The sequence below is a fragment of the Lissotriton vulgaris genome, chromosome 2_1 (genome assembly GCF_964263255.1).
Source record: "Lissotriton vulgaris chromosome 2_1, aLisVul1.2, whole genome shotgun sequence".
Taxonomy (NCBI): domain Eukaryota; kingdom Metazoa; phylum Chordata; class Amphibia; order Caudata; family Salamandridae; genus Lissotriton; species Lissotriton vulgaris.
The window spans coordinates 1,667,250,265-1,667,269,386 of NC_141687.1; the positions used below are offsets into that span (position 1 = coordinate 1,667,250,265).

At 49.9% G+C, this 19,122-nt stretch overlaps 1 protein-coding gene across 1 annotated transcript in view; it reads right to left on the reverse strand.

Moving 5' to 3' along the window:
• NUDC (nuclear distribution C, dynein complex regulator) overlaps positions 1 to 19,122 on the reverse strand; it is a 139,212-nt gene that overhangs the window by 28,639 nt on the left and 91,451 nt on the right. The window contains exon 8 of the mRNA XM_086957615.1: positions 12,982 to 13,100. Coding sequence (XP_086813741.1) covers positions 12,982 to 13,100 — 119 coding nt within the window. The remainder of the gene's footprint in view (positions 1 to 12,981; positions 13,101 to 19,122) is intronic.

A 19,122-nucleotide genomic window follows, 5' to 3' on the forward strand; every position in this document is an offset into this window, starting at 1 on the left:
GACTAGACTCACAACTTAAAACTCTCCAGTCCCTAGCTTATGGCACATCAAGGCCAAACTCCCTTTGGCCTTGCCAGACAGCAGTAGGGCTTGTACATCTAAACTAGATTTAAGGCCTAGACTCTTCAGTCCTTGCTCAATGGAGGATCACAGCATGGTGAAAGGATGCTGTCATGGGGAAGGGGTGCCATAACCGGATATCACCAATGTACAAGGAAGAACAATTGTTACTTACCTGTAAACAGGTGGTTCTCCAGTATTGTCTTTCATAGATCCACATACTTGAATATTCCCCGTCGTCGAAGTGGGAGTCCCATGGTACATAAAATATCAATATATGTGAAAACATAATACATAATAAAAGAAGAGGTAAACAGAACTGAAAACCTCCAGAACAATTCCTACATAGGAATGCATGGTAAATAGAAAAACCCACTTGTAACACAGTGTCATTATGTAGTCCAAACTACAGCCAATCAGGTGCAAGCACCATCTAGAACCTTCTCCTCAGAAGCTCCAGTCCTCAGATTTTCGTAGCACCAAAGAGACCTAGAGTGCATGAGGAGAAGAGAGCCTCTGAGGAGAGGAAAGGGTGGGTCGTATGTGAATCTATGAAAGACACCAATACTGGAGAACCACCTGTTTACAGGTAAGTAACAATTGTTCTTCTCCAGTATTAGGGGTGTCTTTCATAGATTCACATACTTGAATAGAATAGAGAGCAGTAACCCCCGTAGAGCTGAGATTGCTGGGCACTTATGGAAAAAGCCAAGACAGTAATAATACAGTCATGTAAACATTCATAGCAATCACAGGAGAAAACAAAGGAGGAGGGAACAGAGGCTCACCTTATTTGAAAAGATGACGAAGCACTGCCTGTCCCACTGCGGTATCCGCCTCATTGATGGCATCCAAGCAGTAATGCCTGGTGAAGGTGTGCCTGCTGGACCATGTCGCTGCACGGCAAATCTGATGAAGTGGCACACCGGCAAACAAGGCGGTGGATGAAAACATCGCCCTCGTAGAATGAGCCCTCACTGAAGACTGCAATGGTTTGCCTGCTTGTTGATGGCAGAAGGTAATGGCTGAAGAAAGCCAATGGGCAATTGTTGGTTTGGTAACTGGATGCCCCTTACGCAGTCTCCCATAGGCAATGCACAGTTGGTCGGACTTGCGGAAGGAGGCAGTTCTGGCAATGTAAAATTTAAGGCATTGTTTGATGTCCAAAGAATGCAAGCGCTGTTTCGCCGGAGACCTGGGGTCTGGAAAGAAAGTTTTTAGGAACACATGCTCATTCAGATGAAAATCCGTAGGCACTTTAGGTAGGAAAGAGGGGTTGGTGCAAAGCACCACGCCGTCAGATTTGAACTGTAGATAAGGTCGATTGATAGTGAAAGCAGGAAGGTCGCTTACGCGACGAGATGAAGTCAAAGCCAAAAGCAGCGCAACCTTCCAGGTGAGGAACTTGATATCAGCCCTATGGATAGGCTCAAATGGTGACTTCATAAGTTGAGATAGTACAACATTGAGGTGCCATGGTGGAGGAGGGCGCCGAACAGGTGGAAACTTTCAGAAAAGCCCTTTGAAGAACTGGCGTATGATTCTGGATGAGCAGAGGGAGGAAGAGCCATTGTGTCGGAAACGAGAGATTGCGGCTAGGAAAACTCTCAAGGTAGCATGTGAAAGTCCGGACTGAGCGAGACTTAAGAAGAACGGAAGAAGTTGCTCCGGAGTTGAATGGATTGGATGGACATTTGCTGCCACGCACCAATGACAGAATCTCTTCCACTTGAGTTTATAAGTTTTGATGGTAGACGGAGCCCTAGCATGAGCGAGGATATCTCTGCATTCCTGAGATATGTTTAGGTCTGCGAATTCAAGGTGCTCAGGTTCCATGCTGACAATTGTAGCGTGGAGGGAGCCGGATTGCACACTTGGCCCTTGTCCATCGTTAGGAGGTCCGGACGAGGACGCAGAGGAATGGGCTCGCACTGCGACAGCAGAAGCAATTCCGAAAACCATGCCTGTCTGGGCCAACGAGATGCGATCAATAGGATGTGACAGGGCTGCCTCCGCATCCTCCACAGCACCCGCGGTACTAATGGAATCGGCGGAAAAGCGTAAGCGAATAGATCGCACCAATTGATCAAAAGGGCATTCCCACACGAACCGGGGTGGGGATGCCAGCTTGCGTAGGATGGGCATTTTCGATTCTCTGGCATTGCAAAGAGGTCTAGAGCTGGGCGACCCCATTGGTGGAACACAAGATCCAGAGTTGGCTGGTGTAGTTCCCCTTCGTGTGTCGACTATGTGGACCTGCTTAGAGAGTCCACTAGGATGTTGGACACGCCCGGCAGATGGACAGCCGTCAAGGTGATCTGATGACGGAGAGCCCAATCACAGATTGACTGGGCCAAGCAAGACAGGTGTGGAGACTTGGTTCCTCCCTGCTTGTTCACGTAGTGCATGCTGGTGGTATTGTCTGTTTGGATAAGCACTGACTCCCCGTGAACTACAGGTAGGAATGACTTGAGCGCTAGGAAGATCGCCATCAACTCTAGCCTGTTGCTATGCCACGTGCGTTGGGGCGGAGTCCACTTGCCTTTGATGGATAGGTCTTGGAGATGAGCGCCCCAGCCCTTCAGAGAGGCGTCCGTCGTGAGTGTGAGATCTGCTGAGTGAACGAGGAACGAAGTCCCCATCTCCAGGTTGGTTGGCTGCGCCCACCAATGTAAACTTTTTCTCATGCGGGCTGTGACAGCAACTAGGTCGTTGAAGGACCCGGAGACCTGACGCCACTGTACGTCCAGTTCCTCTTGAATGAGACGGGTTCGCAACCTGCAATTTGGGATCAGTGCGATACAAGATGATGCCATCCACAAAAATGATTTTAATGTCCGAACAGAAACGGACTGTCTTATTCGAATGAGGGAGACCAGACGAAGGATCTTCTGTTGCCGCTCGTGGGAGACGAACGCTTTTGATAGTCTCGGGTCTAGGATAGCTCCCAAGAAATTTCTTGTTTGCAGTGGCACAAACTGTGACTTTTCGACGTTGATGGCCAACCCCAGGGATTGAAATACCTGCTGACAAAGACGAGTGTCCTGACATAGTTGATGGTGGGATTGAGATTTGAGGAGGCAATCGTCCAAGTATGGAAAGATTTGAACACCTTGGAGACGCAGGTGAGCCACCACAGGAGCCAGTACCTTCGTGAACACACGAGGAGCTGATCGAAGTCCGAAGGGCAAGACCTTGAACTGATAATGTGTTTGCCCCACCTTGAAACGCAGGTACTGGCTATGCTGTTGGAGAAACGGGACATGAAAGTACGCGTCTTGAAGGTCTATGATGGTCATGAAATCCCGCTGGATAGAAGACGCAGGATCTCCAGTAGTGTCAGCATGCGGAAAGATTGGCTCTTGAGGAATTGGTTGAGAGCCTTCAAATCCAGAATGGGCCGCCAATCTCCGTTCTTCTTGAGTATGAGGAAGATTCGAGAGTAAAACCCCTCTCCTCTTTGATGCACCGAGACCACTTCGACTGCACCTTTTTGAACAAGAAGACGGACTTCATGGTAAAGCTCCTTGAGGTGTGGAGGAGGCGGGCCAGATGGTGGAGTACGAGGAGGAATCTTGACGAACTCTAAGGTATGACCCCTTCGTACTACGTCTAAAACCCAGCGGTCCGAGGTGATGGAGGACCACTGAGAATAAAACAGAGATTCGACCTCCAACACTTTGGGGATGATAAAAGTCATTGGCGCTTAGGAGTGGAACCGCGATAGGAGGACTTTCCCCTATAGGGTTTGGAGGACTGCTGACGATTGGATTGCTGCTGATTGGATGCGTAACGCTGATTGATCTGATTGTAGGAGCGGTACAGTTGTCCTCTTTGAAAAGTGGAAGTGCCCCGTCTGCGCGCACCTCGAAAGGGCTGCTTCCGCAATTGCAACGTGCCCAATGACTTAGCAGTATCGGTGTCCTTTTTAATAGACTCCAGAGCATCATCTATGTGAGACCCGAATAGCGACTCACCATCATACGGCATCAAGGATCCTGGATTGGACTTCCTGCCGGAAGGAGGTGGATTTTAGCCAACTCTGGCGTCGGAGGGCAGCTGCACTTGCAAGCAGACGGAAACCTGTACCAGCAATATCGACTGCACAGTCGATCATTTCTTCTGATGCTCTCTTCCCATCCTGAAGAATCTGCTGAGCGTCCGCCTTGGAGGACTCCGGTATTAGATCCACTAATGCAGATATGTCCGACCACATCTGCCGGTCATAGCGTCCCAAAATGGCTAAGGCATTGGCTGCTCGAACAGAAGTGGAAGACATGTTAGAAAACTCGCGGCCAATAGCGTCCAGGCGCCGACCCTCTCTATCGGGGGGTGCGGTGATTGGAGACGCTGGATTCCGGGCTCTACGCTGTGCAGCTTGAGTTACTACTGAGTCCGGCTTCGGGTGAGAGATCAAGCATGCCGGAGAACCGGTTGGGGCCTTGTATTTCTTCTCAAGGCGCAGTACTTGAGCAGGTAACGTGTTTGGAGCCTGCATGAGCTTAAGTCCTTCCTTCCAAATAAAATCGATTATTGGAATCGTGTGGACCTGTTTGTAAGGCTTATTTTTAAATTCATAGAGGAAACAGTCCTCCTCACGATGCGTTCTAGGTAATTTGAAACGCTGAGCCCCTTTATCCTTTAGTAGATGAAAACTGGCGATATGAACTGGAGGTGAATCCCCAGAGTCTCCTGGCTGAGGGGAGGGCGTCTGCGTTCGGTATTCGTCCCACTCCGCCATACCGGGTTCACCTGCATCCTCGTCCGAATCCTCAGGGACCTCTCCGTCCTCTCGTTCTGGAACCGCCTCATCATCTGCATCCTGCGGATACACAGTCGTTTGAATTTTGATGGACGTCTGAACCTGGGACTTAGTTGTGGGCGGCAAAGTCGGTGGAAGAGACGGTGGAGGCAATGCGACGGCAGTAGGAGATTGCACAGGAGTACCTTGCGGCGTTGCTGGGAAACGACGGTTGTAGTCATCCAGCATATGCTGGAGATTGGAGATCAAGGACAATGGTAACGTAGCCATAGGGACTTGAACAAACTGTTCCTCAGGTTGAGACTCCTGGTCTCCGCCATCTTCGTCAGAATCAGACTCTTGACACTTGATGATCAAATCAGAGGGACTATGGGCTGCCCCAAACTTGTCACCTTCATTCTCAGAATCAGTGTCATGCTCAGAGGTAGAGGCAAACATTGGAGAAGTTGGTTGCAGCTCTGGAGCAGATAACTGATGGCACGGAGCCTTATTGCGACGTTGGGAAGGAACAGCAGTGCCAGAGGATCCTGAAGTCTTCAAAGGCACTAAAGGCAACGAGGCAAAGGAAGTCGGTGCCACCGTCGACGGTGCAGTCGACGCTATTGTCAACGGTGTTGATTTGGTAGACAATATGGAAGAATCCATCGTCGACGGTGTGGCCGTCGACAGAGTCGCCGTCGGAGTTTCCGTCGACGGGCGATCCATCGTAGACGTAGTCGTCGACGGTGCAGTCGTCGACGGTGCAGTCGTCGACGTAGACCGAACCTCCGTAAACGGAGCCCTAGTCGACGGGGCCTTGGTCGATGGAGTCTTCGTTGACGAGGCCTTGGTCAACGGTATCTTAGTCGACGACGAAGATTTCTTGGTGGCTTTCGTCGACGAGGAAGTTTTCTTCGTCGACGAGGTGATGGGAATCGTCGACGAGACAGGCTTGGAAGGCAAAGAAACTCGTGTCGACGTGAAGGCTGACGACGAGACCGTCATCGACGAAGCAGAAGCTGATGCGGTCGTCAGCGTCGTCGTCGACGATGAAGACACTGCGGATCTCGTTGTCGGAACGCTCGTAGACACTCCTGTCGACGACGGAACCCTAAGAGACGTGGAAACACTCCTAGAGGCAGAAGAAGACGTGGGTGTAGCGGTAGTAGGAGTGGTAGGAGACACCACAGAGGCCAGAGGCAGGGCCAGTTTCTTCCTTTTGAGGAAAGGAGACGGAATGTCCTGTACACTACCACGCTTAGATGCTGTTGACGGACCAGATTGAAAACTTTCTGCATCTGACAGAGCAGAATCCTTGTCTTTTAGACGTTGGAGCCAAAGGAGAAGTCGGCCTTCTCTGTCCTTCAGAGTCTTAGTAGAAAAAGTTCTACAGAACTTGCAGCTGCCAACTTCATGCTCAGGGTATAGACAATAAGGAAAATGCTACTTACCAGTATGCATCTGTTCTTGGCATGTAGAGCCTCAGAATCCTACATTTAGCAATTGATCGCCACCTGGTGTTGGGCTCGGATGATTGCAGGTTGTTGTCTTCTTGGAAGAAGTCCTTTGAAGTCACGAGATAGGCGACTCCTCCGTTGGACAATACTGCGCATGGTCATCGACTCCATCCTCAGATTGTTTTTCGCCATGATGGGAAATGATGGAGTTAGTAGAAGTAAAGATAAAAAGGATGTCCATGCGTGTGTATCTAAGTAAGTTAAGTACTGGAACGGATACAAGTCCCGGGGAGGCGGGAGGGCATGTAGGATTCTGCAGCTCTACATGCCAAGAACAGATGCATACTGGTAAGTAGCATTTTCCGTTCGAGGCATACGAGCTGCAGATCCTACATTTATCAACGATTGTGCAGCAGTGTTTCCCCTAGCGGTGGTCGCTTGTATCCACTGCAGCATACTGAAAAAGTGTTTTAAGGACAGCTTGGCCCACTGCAGCTTGCTGCTTGGCTTGCCCATCAACACAATAGTGTTTAGTGAAGGTGTGTATTGTAGACCATGTTGCTGTCTTGCATATATCGTCTAATGGTATGTTTCCTAAGAAAGCCATAGAGGCTCCTAGTTTGCGAGTGGAGTGTGCTCTAGGAGGAACTGTTAGTGTACGTTTAGCCTTGTGATAGCGATTTGAATAAACTTAACAATCCATCTAGCAATACCTCCTTTAGAGATAGGATTACCTTTGTGTGGGGGAGAGAAGGATACAAATATTTGTTTTGTTTTCCTGAATGATTTAGTTCTGTCTGTGTAATATAGTAGAGCTCTTCTAACATCTAGGGTGTGCAAAGCTTTTTCTGCAACAGAGTCCAGTTTTTGAAAAAACACTGGTAACTCTACTGATTGATTTAGGTGAAAAGGAGTAATCACTTTTGGTAGGAATTTTGGATTGGTCTAAGAACCACTTTGTTAGGATGTATTTGAAAAAATGGTTCTTCTGTTGTGAATGCTTGGATTTCACTAACTCTTCTGAGAGAGGTAATGGCAACAAGGAAAGCAGTTTTCCATGTTAGAAATTATTGTTCACATTTATGTAACGGTTCAAAGGGGGGTCCCATGAGTCTTGTAAGGACTACATTTAGGTTCCATACTGGAGCAGGTGGTAACCTGGGTGGGATTATCCTTTTTAATCCTTCCATAAACGCTTTTATTGCAGGTACTCTAAATAGAGATAGATGGTGCCTATTTAGTAAATATGCTGCAATAGCTGCAAGATGCAGGCGTATGGAAGAGTAAGCCAAATTGACCTTTGTAAATGTAGAAGGTAGCAAATTATATTTTGGATGGACACGTCCAAAGGATCAATGTGATTGTTGTTACAGTATATTGCAAATCGTTTCCACTTAGCAGCATAGCATGCTCTGGTAGTGGGTCTTCTAGCTTCTTTAATTATATTCATACAGTCTGGTGGTAGGTTTAAGTAACCAAACTCTAGGACTTCAGGAGCCAGATTGCCAAATTCAGTTGGCTCGGTTCTGGGTGTCTTATTTCTCCATGGTTCTGTGTTAACAGGGATGGCATGAGCTGTAATTTCGGATGTGGAACCACTGAGAGATCTAGTAGCGTGGTGAACCACGGTTGACGTGCCCATGTAGGGGCCACTAGTATCACTTTGAGGGACTGTTGTCTGAGCTTGCGTACTACTAGTGGAATGAGTGGGAGAGGCGGAAAAGCGTACGCAAATCTGCCTGACCAATTCATCCATATTGCATTCCCCTCCGACCGTGGGTGTGGAAACCTGGCGTCGAAGGTTGGGCATTTTGAGTTCTCGTGGGTGGCAAACAGGTCTCTTTGTGGATGCCCCCACATTTGAAAGAATGGTCGAAGTACTTGTGGGTGCAACTCCCATTCGTGAATCTGTTGAGATTGACGACTTAACAGATCTGCTATCTGGTTGCGAATCCCTGGAATGTGTTCTACTGTCAGATGTATGTTTTGAGGAATGGCCCATCTCCAAATGTTCTGTGCAAGTTGGGACAGTTGCAGAGAGTGTGTGTCCCCCTGTTTTTGAATGTAGTACATGGCTGTCATATTGTCCGTTCGGACTAAGACAGCTTTGTTCGGGATTTGTACTTGAAAAGTTATGAGTGCTAGGAAAATTGCTAGCAGCTCTAGGTGGTTGATGTGGAACTGTATCTGTTGATTGTTCCACTGACCTTGTGTGGTATAATGCAGTAGATGTGCTCCCCATCCTGTGAGGGATGCGTCTGTTGTGAGCACTATTTGTGGAACAGGTTCTAGGAACGGCCGTATAATGAACCCCCCCTCCCCAAGCGCCTTGAGACCCTCCGGGTGAGTAGTGCGCTATATAAATTCCTGAACTTTGAACTTTTGTCAAATTTTTGGTGTTCCACCATTGTAGAGAGCGATATGTACGGCTGTCCACCAACACCAGGTCTGTTAGCTGACCTTGAGCCGGATTCCACTGTTGTGCTAGACATTCCTGTAGTGGACGCATTTGCAGTCTTGCGTGGGGAACTATGAAGATGCAAGACGCCATCATCCCTATTAATTTCATGAACACTCTGGCGTGTAGAGAGTGCTGGCATTGAAAAAGGGAGACTAAGTTCTGAATACTTTGAATCCTGGCTTGACTGGGATAGGCTTGAGCTACTGATGTGTTTATAGTAGCTCCTAGATATTGATGAACATGCGAAGGCTCTAGGTGCGATTTTGTGTAGTTTATCGTAAACCCTAAGTTGTGCAGTGTTTGAATTGTTTGCTTTGTGTGCTGTGCACACTGGTTGTACGATCTTGCCTTTATGAGCCAGTCGTCTAGGTAGGGGAAGACATGTATTTGTTGTCTTCTGAGATGTGCTGCCACTACTGCTAAGCACTTTGTAAACACTCGTGGTGCTGTTGTAACCCCGAATGGAAGGACTTTGAACTGATAGTGTTGTCCTTGTATGACACACCTTAAATACTTCCTGTGCGCAGGATGTATTGGAATGTGAAAATAGGCGTCCTTTAGGTCTAGTGTGGACAGAAAATCTCCCTGTTGTAGTAATGGGAGTACCTGTTGTAAAGTGATCATGTGAAAATGATCTGATAGAATGTAGTGATTGAGTGGCCTGAGGTCGAGAATTGGCCCTAAAGTCCCGTCTTTCTTTGGAATTAGGAAGTACAGGGAGTAGACTCCTGTTCCTTGTTCTTGTAATGGAACTACTTGAATAGCATCTTTTTGTAGGAGTGCTAGAACTTCCTGTTGAAGCAGAGTTATGTGTTCTGCAGACTTTGGACGCTGCCTGGGTGGTATGTTTGGGGGGGTTGCTGTGAGTTCTAGGCAGTAGCCATGTTGGATAATTTGTCTTACCCACCTGTCTGTTGTGATGGAGTTCCAGACAGATAGGAACTGTGAGAGTCTGCCCCCCACAGGAGTGGAGTGCTGTAGGGGAGGCAGCGGGAAGTCATTGTTTAGGAGCGGAAGAGGAGCGGTTGGTGTTACTACCTCTACCTCTTCCGTTGTGGTTATTGCCGCTGTATCCTCCTCTAAAAAATCCTCTATTAGAGGAGGTCTGCGTGTGTGTTTTAAAAGATGATGTTGTGTCTGCGCCGGTCTGCTTGGAGCCTCCTCTATAAGAGGAGCGGCGAAAGGAACCTCTAGCTTGGGTGTATTGTAACGCCCCCATAGACTTGGCGGTATCTGTGTCCTTCTTCATCTTTTCTAATGTGTTATCTACCTCCGGCCCGACCAATTGATTCTGATTAAAGGGCTGGTTTAGAATGGTAGTTTGTACCTCTGGTTTAAAACCGGAGATGCGTAACCATGTGTGACGCCTCAGAATAATACTAGTGTTTACTGCTCTGGATGCTGTGTCAGCTACATCTAGTGCACATTTAATTGAGGCATTTGAAATCTTATTTGCCTTCTTGTAAAAGCTCCGCTGCTAGATCCTTGTATCGATCTGGTAGGTGTTCCATTAACTTTTCTAGTTGATCGTAATGGGCCCTGTTGTAGAATGAGAGTAAAGCCTGTGTGTTTGCTATGCGCCATATGTTTGTTGCTTGTGCAGCAATTAGTTTCCCTGACGCATCAATGATCTTGGACTCTTTGTCAGGCGGGGGGGTGTCCCCAGAAGTTTGAGAATTGGCCCTTTTGCACGCATTAGACACTACCAAGGAGTCTAGTGGCAGATGACCCTTAATGTATACTGGATCAGATGGTGCTGGCCTATACTTTTTCTCAATTCTAGGATTTAACACCCTACACCTTACTGGGTCTTTAAAAATCTCTGGAGCATGTTTTATGACTCCCTTAATCATTGGTAATATTTGAGTAGACCTTTGAAAGTGTCTAACAAGAAGTCCTCCTCAATGTCATCAGAGTGCATGGGAACCCCATTGTAAAGTGCTGCTCTGTTTAACAAATGATTAAAACCAACACTGTCCTCTGTAGGGGAAGGTTTTGTTGGGTAGTACTGAGGATCAGGGATGTCTGGTGCATTATTTGGTGAACAATTATATGCATCCTCATCATCCTTAGGGTAATCTGTGTTAGCCTCCTCATCTAAAGGGTATGTATGTGTTTCTGGAACATCACCCCCCCCCCCCCCACCCAGATCATACTCCTCATCAGTGTGGTGTGATGATGCAGGAGAGTGAATAGAAGAAGTTATAGGTTGATATGGAGTAACAGGAGAGTGAGAAGGTGAAGGAGAGGAAGGGTGCAATGGAGAAGTTGCACAGTCCTTTTTGGCAGGGACCACAGGTGTAAGTGGTGTCTCTGCTGGTCTCTTCTTATGAGGAATTGCTTCCACATGTCCAGTTTTTGGATTAATATGGACTTTTTTCTGTTTAGGATCTGGTTTAAACAGTTCTTCCTCTTGTATAACCTTCTTCCGCGTCGATCTTTTCGGAGCCGATAGAGGTTGTTTAGTACTTTTTGCCTTATGAGGAGTACTTGAGTCTTTTGGCAATGTTTTCGGTGCCGAATGTGGTTTAATCTCATCTGGGGTCTTCGGTACCGGTGTTAGGATTTTTGGCGTGGAGACAGGTTTTGCTGGGCCTGTGGCGCCGGAAATTGGCTTCCCCTCCTTGTTTTTTGAATTTGAAGGTTTCGGGGTCGAAGCTTTCGGGTTTGGTACAGTTTTTGTCTTTGGCGCCGATTGTACGGGTGCCGGAGTGTCTTTGGGCGCCGAAGTGTTTTTTATGTTCGGTGCCGAAGGATGTTTTGGTGCCAATGGAGGAGGTGCAACTGGCACATGGTGTTTCTTTGGTGCCGAGGCACCGGAAGGCGTACTGTCTTTCCTCGGAGCCGGGCCCGAAGGCGGGGCGTTAGAGGGTAAATGTCGGTCTCGACTGGGCCCCATGGGCGGAGTGCTGACCGTTGCCTTCTGTTTGGGTAAAGTCTGTCGTGCAGGGGCATATGTACTCACGGGTTGTCGAGACGGGATCGAATTGTCAGAATTCTTTGCCCCCGATATTACCTGGAGATCAGGCGAGTCTTCCTCTGTGCCGAGTGGAGCCTCGTCTTCGAAGATATCTTCGATTGGATATTTGTCCTCGAAGACGTCTTCTTCGACGATTTCCTCTTCAAAGATGGCCTCCGGTGCTGGTGCTGATCTCCTCATTTCGTGTCGACGGGCCCTCCGATCTCGAATTGTTTTCTTCGATCGGAAGGAGGCACAGGCTCGTCGTGTTCTGGCGAGAGACAGAGGTTGAAAACCTCGTGATGGTGGCTATGAGGGAATTTTGCTCGACATACCGGGCATCTCTTGAATGGAGTTCTTTCCAGACGGCGCCGATAGGCCCAACGGCCCGCGTCGACGCACCGGAATGTAGCTGGTGATGTCGAAAGTGTGTTCGATGTCGAAAGAAGTTGGTTTAAAGTTTCTCGCTTCGAAAGAGCAGAAAAAGTATTTTTCTAGCCGGAGCGGAAAACTTTCATCCGAACCCAGTGGCGGAAAAAAACAATCTGAGGATGGAGTCGATGACCATGCGCAGCATTGTCCAAGGGAGGAGTCACCTATCTCGTGACTACAAAAGACTTATTCCAAGAAGACAACAACAACCTGCAATCATCCGAGCCCAACACCAGGTGGCGATCTATTGCTAAATGTAGGATCTGCAGCTCATATGCCTCGAACATACACTTCTGGTGGGGGTCCTTATCAAGAAGACACAACTTCCCACAAGAAGAGCAAGGTCTGAATAAAGACTTCTTACTGGACATGTTGAGAAGACTGGAAATAGAAGATTTGAGGCAAAGAACTGAGCAGAGCTCAGGGAGACTCCCTTCACACGACGTGCAGTAGAAAATCTGAGGACTGGAGCTTCTGAGGAGAAGGTTCTAGATGGTGCTTGTGCCTGATTGGCTGTAGTTTGGACTACATAATGACACTAATGTGTTACAAGTGGTTTTTTCTCTTTACCATGCATTCCTATGTAGGAATTGTTCTGGAGGTTTTCAGTTAGGTTTACCTCTTCTTTTATTATGTAATATGTTTTCACATATATATATATATTTAGCATTATTGCTATTTTATGTACCGTGGGACTCCCACTTCGACGACAGGGAATATTCAAGTATGTGACTCTATGAAAGACACCCCTAATACTGGAGAACACTGCTTGCTCATCAAGAAATGGGCTCAGACATAGGCCATACTTTAGTACTAAAATACAATTCAAATAGCCTACTATGACAAAGACTGCAGCAAATCTAAGGCTTACTTCTTAAGGATGTCCTGCTTCTTCTGTTCTTCAGAGGTAGGTAGCCCCATCGACTTCTGCCGCTGGTCATACATCATTTTTTCCACCATGCTGCGCGTCTCGCTGTCCAGATCTGACAACTAAAGGCATAAAGGCACATTCAAGCCTAAGTTGCAGTAGAGACACTCCCACATGAGTCATCAATAAAGAAACCATCCAACCCCATATTAAGCAGTACATGAAGTCCACAGCACCAGCCTTCATTCCAAAACGCTACTTTTAAGCAACACAGCTGGTAAATGACGACCCATACTAGTAATAAATATTCTCCACACACCAGGAGCACTGGTGAAACTAATCCCTCACAAGCTTTTTTACCTCAAGGGCATTTCACACTCCTATCACCTGGGTGGAGATAACATATACATTTAATATATGCACCGCCTGTAAAACCAAGAAAGTCCACACAAGTGCGAAACTGCACACCCATAAATGGCACAATTGCTACCTTTAAAACTGCAGCACAATTCCCACAGTCTGTAGCCCACTGGAGGGCAGCTGAACATTATAAATTACACTGATTTGTAACAGGACTCACTGGAGGGTAATATTAATTTCCGAAACACTACAACTCCCAGCATGCTATCAGAGACTTAATACTCACTGGGTAGGAGCTGGTAATGATACAAAAGGAAGTGGAAAGACTGCCGTGTAGTGTAGTTCCTATATTCCCAATAGGGTCTGCGCATTGGAAGAAACAACCAAATATACACACTATCTATAACATTAAGAAAATCAAGGAAGACAAGACAAAATATATTCAAAATTGTTACCATTTTAATAATTTCTTCTCATTTTGTCTAAACAATTGATATTTATAGAAAACATTTAAAAAATGAAATATGTAACATCACATTTAATCAATATGTATAAATAAAGGGTTAAAAAGTGGCAATAACTTTATTAACTCGACACGCGTTTCGGCGTATACAACGCCTTCTTCAGGAAAGCCACACAATTATAGATCCCGTTTCAATATGATTAGTTCCTAGTGATTAAAACCTGTAGCTCCATAGTCGGTGGATGTTTTTGATTCTAATAAATGGCTGATAAAAATGCGGTGCACCGAATGAACAAGTTACTTACCTTCGGTAACTATATATCTGTAAGAAACAGTAGTTAGTATTAGATTCCTTACCTTAGAATATCCCCAGGCGTCAGACTGGATCCGGAAATTTTTGCGTAGCAGTACCCTTGTGCGTCGGTAGGCGTCGTCTGCGGCTCCGGGTCCGTCGCCGGCATTGTGGGCGCCGTGAATGCGTCGTCGGAGTACTTAGACGCCGCCTCCGCGTGCTCACGTTAGTGCTTAGACACCGCTTTTCCGCGCCAGAAACGCAGAGCCATGTTAAAAACCAACACTGGTGCCATTGAAACTAGGGCCCTGAAAGGGGATGACCTTAACCCTAGATATCGGTTCGCAGAACGGGGAGGATGGGTGGGGCGGTAAGGAATCTAATACTAACTACTGTTTCTTACAGATATATTGTTACCGAAGGTAAGTAACTTGTTCATCTGAGAGAAACAGGTTAGTATTAGATTCCTTACCTTAGAATCGATACCCCAGCAATACCAACCCCAGAGGTGGGTCTGCGAACCAATAATCACACCAGAAAGTCCTGGAGGACGGAACGGCCAAAGAAGCCATCCCTCCGGACTTGGGTGTCAAGGCAGTAGTGTCTTGCAAACGTGTCCAGCAAGGCCCACGTAGCTGCCTGACAAATGTCCTGCAAGGGGACTCCCCGGCCCAGGGGAGTAGTAGCCGCCGTGGCCCGAGTGGAATGGGCCCTCAGCTCAACAGGAGGCTCCTTCTTTGCCAATGAGTAACAAGCCTTGATACACAAGACGACCGACCGAGAGATGGTCCGCTTGTGTACCCCCTTCCCTTCTTAGCGCCCACATAACCAACAAAGAGTTGGTCATCCACCCGGAACTGGCATGTGTGATCCAAATAGAATTAAATCGCACGTTTTGGGTCCAGACCGTGGAGCCGCTCTTCCTCTTTAGAGGGATGCGGTGGCGGAAAGAAGGTGGGCAGGGTGATGGACTGCCCGATGTGAAAGGCCGTGACAACCTTGGGCAGGAAGGAGGGTCTAGTCCGCAACACAACCTTGTCCGGATGGATAGAAAGGAAAGGAGGTTTAGAGGAAAGAGCCTGGAGCTCACTCACTCTCCTGGCAGAGGTGATGGCTACCAGGAAAGCAGTCTTCAAAGTAAGAAGACGGAGAGGACAGTTGTGCAGTGGCTCAAAGGGCGCGCACATCAGATAGGTAAGAACCAGGTTCAAGTCCCACTGAGGCATCACGAATGGAACAGGTGGAAACATGTGTGTGATGCCTTTCAGAAATCGAGTTACAATAGGGGACTTGAACAAAGAAGGTTGATCCGGCAGCCTTAAAAAGGCTGAAAGGGCAGAAAGATAGCCCTTGTTAGTGCCCAGAGCAGAGCCCTGCTGGGCAAGAGAAAGAAGGGAGAGGAGAACCTCAGAAAGAGGAGCAGACAGAGGATTCACAGCCTTTGCTGTGCACCATGCCACAAATCTGTTCCACCTGCAGGCGTATACCGACTTTGTGGAGGGACGCCTGGCTGCCAGAATGATATTACAGACTTCAGGTGGCAAGTCAAATGGCCTCAACTGTCGCCGCTCAATCTCCAAGCATGGAGGTGGAGACTGGACAGGTTTAGGTGGAGGACCGACCTCTGCTGCTGCAACAGAAGGTCCTCCTGAAGAGGCAGAGGACCCGCGGGATCGACTGACATACTGAGTAGCTCGGGATACCAGTACCTTCGTGCCCAGTCGGAAGCCACAAGGATGACTTGGGCCGGTCGCGTTTGATCTTCTTCAGCACTCTGGGCAGAAGTGGTATAGGCGGAAAGACGTACAACAGACCGCAACTCCACTCGCGACGAAAAGCGTCTCCGAGCGAGTGCCGCCTTGGAAATTCCAAAGCGCAGAACTGATGACATTGTGCGTTCTCTTCTGTGGCGAAACGATCTAACCAAGACTCTCCACACTGCTGAAAGAGGCCTTGCGCCACGTCAGAGTTCAGACGCCATTCGTGATCCATCATGCACCGACGGCTGAGTTCATCCGCCCTGGCGTTCAGAGAACCTGCCAGGTGTTGAACCACCAGGGTCACGCCCTGATGTTCCAGCCACTGCCGGAGGCGCAGAGCCTCCTGGCATAGGGTCCACGACCCCACCCCGCCCTGTTTGTTGCAGTACCACATGGCAGTGGTGTTGTCCGTGAACACCTGCACTGCACTACACTCCCCCTGACAGAGGGGAGGAATGCCTTCAGTGCTAGACGAATCGCCCGAAGCTCCAAAAGGTTGATATGGAGCCGGGACTCCGCCGGAGACCATAGGCCTCTGATCTCCGCCTCTCCTATGTGGCCTCCCTAGCCCTGAAGGGACGCGTCCGTCACAACCACGTGCTCCGGTTGGGGAAGGGAGAGGGATCTGCCGCTGACCCAATCGCGGTCTGTAATCCACCACTGCAGCTGTCTCGCAGTGCCCTCCGAGATCAGGACATGGTCGGATAGGTTGCCCTGATGATGGGCCCACTGGAATTTCAGGTCCCACTACAGAGCCCGCATCCGCCACCGGGCGTGATGCTCCAGAAGGATGCAGGAGGCCATCAGCCCCAGAAGCCGCAGCGTCAACCTGACCGAGACCCGGGATAAAGGCTGACAGAGTGGAATCAGAGCCTGAATATCCCGGACCCGCTGTTTGGGTAGATAAACCCGAAACTGCGTCGAGTCGAGAACCGCTCCGATGAAGAGGAGCTTCTGAGGGGGCACAGGTGTGACTTCGGCACATTGATGGAAAACCCCTGCTGGTGCAGGAGGTCTGCCGTAGTCTGGAGGTGGCTGACGACTGTCTGGTGCGAGCCCGCCTTCAACAACCAGTCGTCGAGGTAGGGGAAGACTGAAACCCCTAACCTGCGCAGATGAGCTGCGACCACCGCCATCACCTTTGTGAACACTCGTGGGGTGCTGGTAAGGCAGAAGGGGAGCACGGTGAACTGAAAGGGCTCGTGGCCTACTGTGAACCCCAGGTAGCGCCGGTGGGCCGGCAGGACGGGGATGTGGAAATAAGCGTCCTGCAAGTCCAATGCTACCATCCAGTCTCCTGGGTCCAGGGCAGCTAGGACCTGAGCCAGTGCCAGCATTTTGAACTTCTCCTTCCGGAGGAAGCCGTTGACGTTCCTTAGGTCCAAGATAGGGCGTAGGCCCCCTTTGCCCTTCTTGGGTACCAGAAAGTAGTGGGAGTAGCAACCACACCCTACTTCTGGCCCAGGAATGCGCTCGATGGCCCCTTGGCCAAGAGGGCCGTAACTTCCTCCTGCAGAAGTCGCAAATTATCCCCCGATAAGCGGTGGTATCATGGTGGCATGGCTTGAGGGGTCACCTCGAAGGGGAGGGAGTAGCCCCTTCGGACGATCTGCAGCACCCACCTGTCTGATGTAACAGTGCACCAGTGGTGGAGGTGATGGCGGACCCTGCCCCCCACTGGCGTCACATGGGCCTGAAAGCACGGACTAGGAGGGTTTTGAGGCGGATGCTGCGGGGGAAGGTTTGGACTGACCTCGCCGTTGTCCCCGACCGCCGCCACGGCGGTTTCCAAGGCCCACCGCGTTGGATGTTAGTCTGCCGTGCGTGGCTGGCAGCAGGTGTGGGGGCGCCCCTTCCTTGGCCACGAAAGGAGCGAAAGGCACCCGTTTGCTGGCGCGGGGCCGAGAGGCCCAAGGACCAAGTGCCCAAAAGAACGTCAGTCAAGGCCTCATTAAACGGCAGCAAAGGCTCAGCCGAGCTTGACTGCGGTTTAAGGACCTCAGTGAGGAGGTTAGTCCTCACGGCCGCGACGGGGAGCTCAAGGCCCAAGTCCTTGGCTGCCCACGTCAACACCACACTGTAGGTTGCCCCCTCCTCCGTAGCCACGGTAGGAGGTGAGACAAAGCCAGTGTCTGGCAAGGTGTCCAGACCACTGGCATCCCCAAGTCCACCTGTCCAGTCCTGGGACTGACACCCCCGTGTCAGAGGGTCCTCAGACCCCTCCCAATACTCCTCATCACCCATCTCCTGATAATCAGGGTTCTGAAAGGATGGGGCCGGCTCATAGAAGGTAAACTCCCCAAGCGGCATCGAAAGCGGCGCCCAGCGGCGCCGTTCCGACGCCGGAACCGGATCGAGGGAGGCATCAGGGACGGCGCCGCCTGAGAACGGCGCCGGAGGTGACACCTGAGGGACCGGTGCCGGTGAGGTCGTCAGGTCAACCGGCGACGACCCGGATCCCGAAGCGGATACAGTGGGTCCCTGCGGCGCCAGGCCCGAAGGCGGCGGCGAAGCACCCGACGGCGTCGGGCCGAAGCACCCGACTCGCTAGGGCCCCCAGACGGGTCAGCTGGGCCCGAAGGCGCCGCGGAGCCCGTCGGAGGAGCGAGGGACCTCACGGCCATGAGGAAGCGCTCGATCTCCTCTGGCGTTGCGTTCTGCCCAGGGACCGGAGGGTGTGGGGCAGGCCGCGACGCCCGCGACTCTGACGGAGCTGTGTGGGCGGTGTCACCCGAACATCCGGCCGCGTCGCGCGAGCGTCGGGGGATGAGAGGGGGGGGGGGGGGTCGAAGTCGGGGCCCGGCAGTCGGAGCAGGCCTTGTCGTCGTGGTCGACGCCGAGACAGTGGAGACACCGACAGTGAGGGTCGGTGACCGACATCAGTCGGTCGCAATCCTCACAAGGCTTGAAACCTGGCATCCCTATCGGCACCGTCCGGAGTCGCAAGACTCAAGAAAAACGATCAAAAGGGATCAAAAAAGTTGTGTCAAAAATTGACTAAGGTACCACTTTTTCCGGATCTGCGCTGCTGGCGCGGAGAACAGAAGAACTGACGTCAGCACGCAGAGGCGGCGTCTAAGTACTCCGACTACGTCATCACGGCGACCCCGACGACGGACGCGGAGCCGCAGACGACGCCTACCGGCGCGCAAGGGTACTGCTACGCAAACATTTCCGGATCCAGTCTGACGCCTGGGGATATTCTAAGGTAAGGAATCTAATACTAACAGGTTTCTTTCAGATGTGCAGCGATGTCTTATTAATTTTAA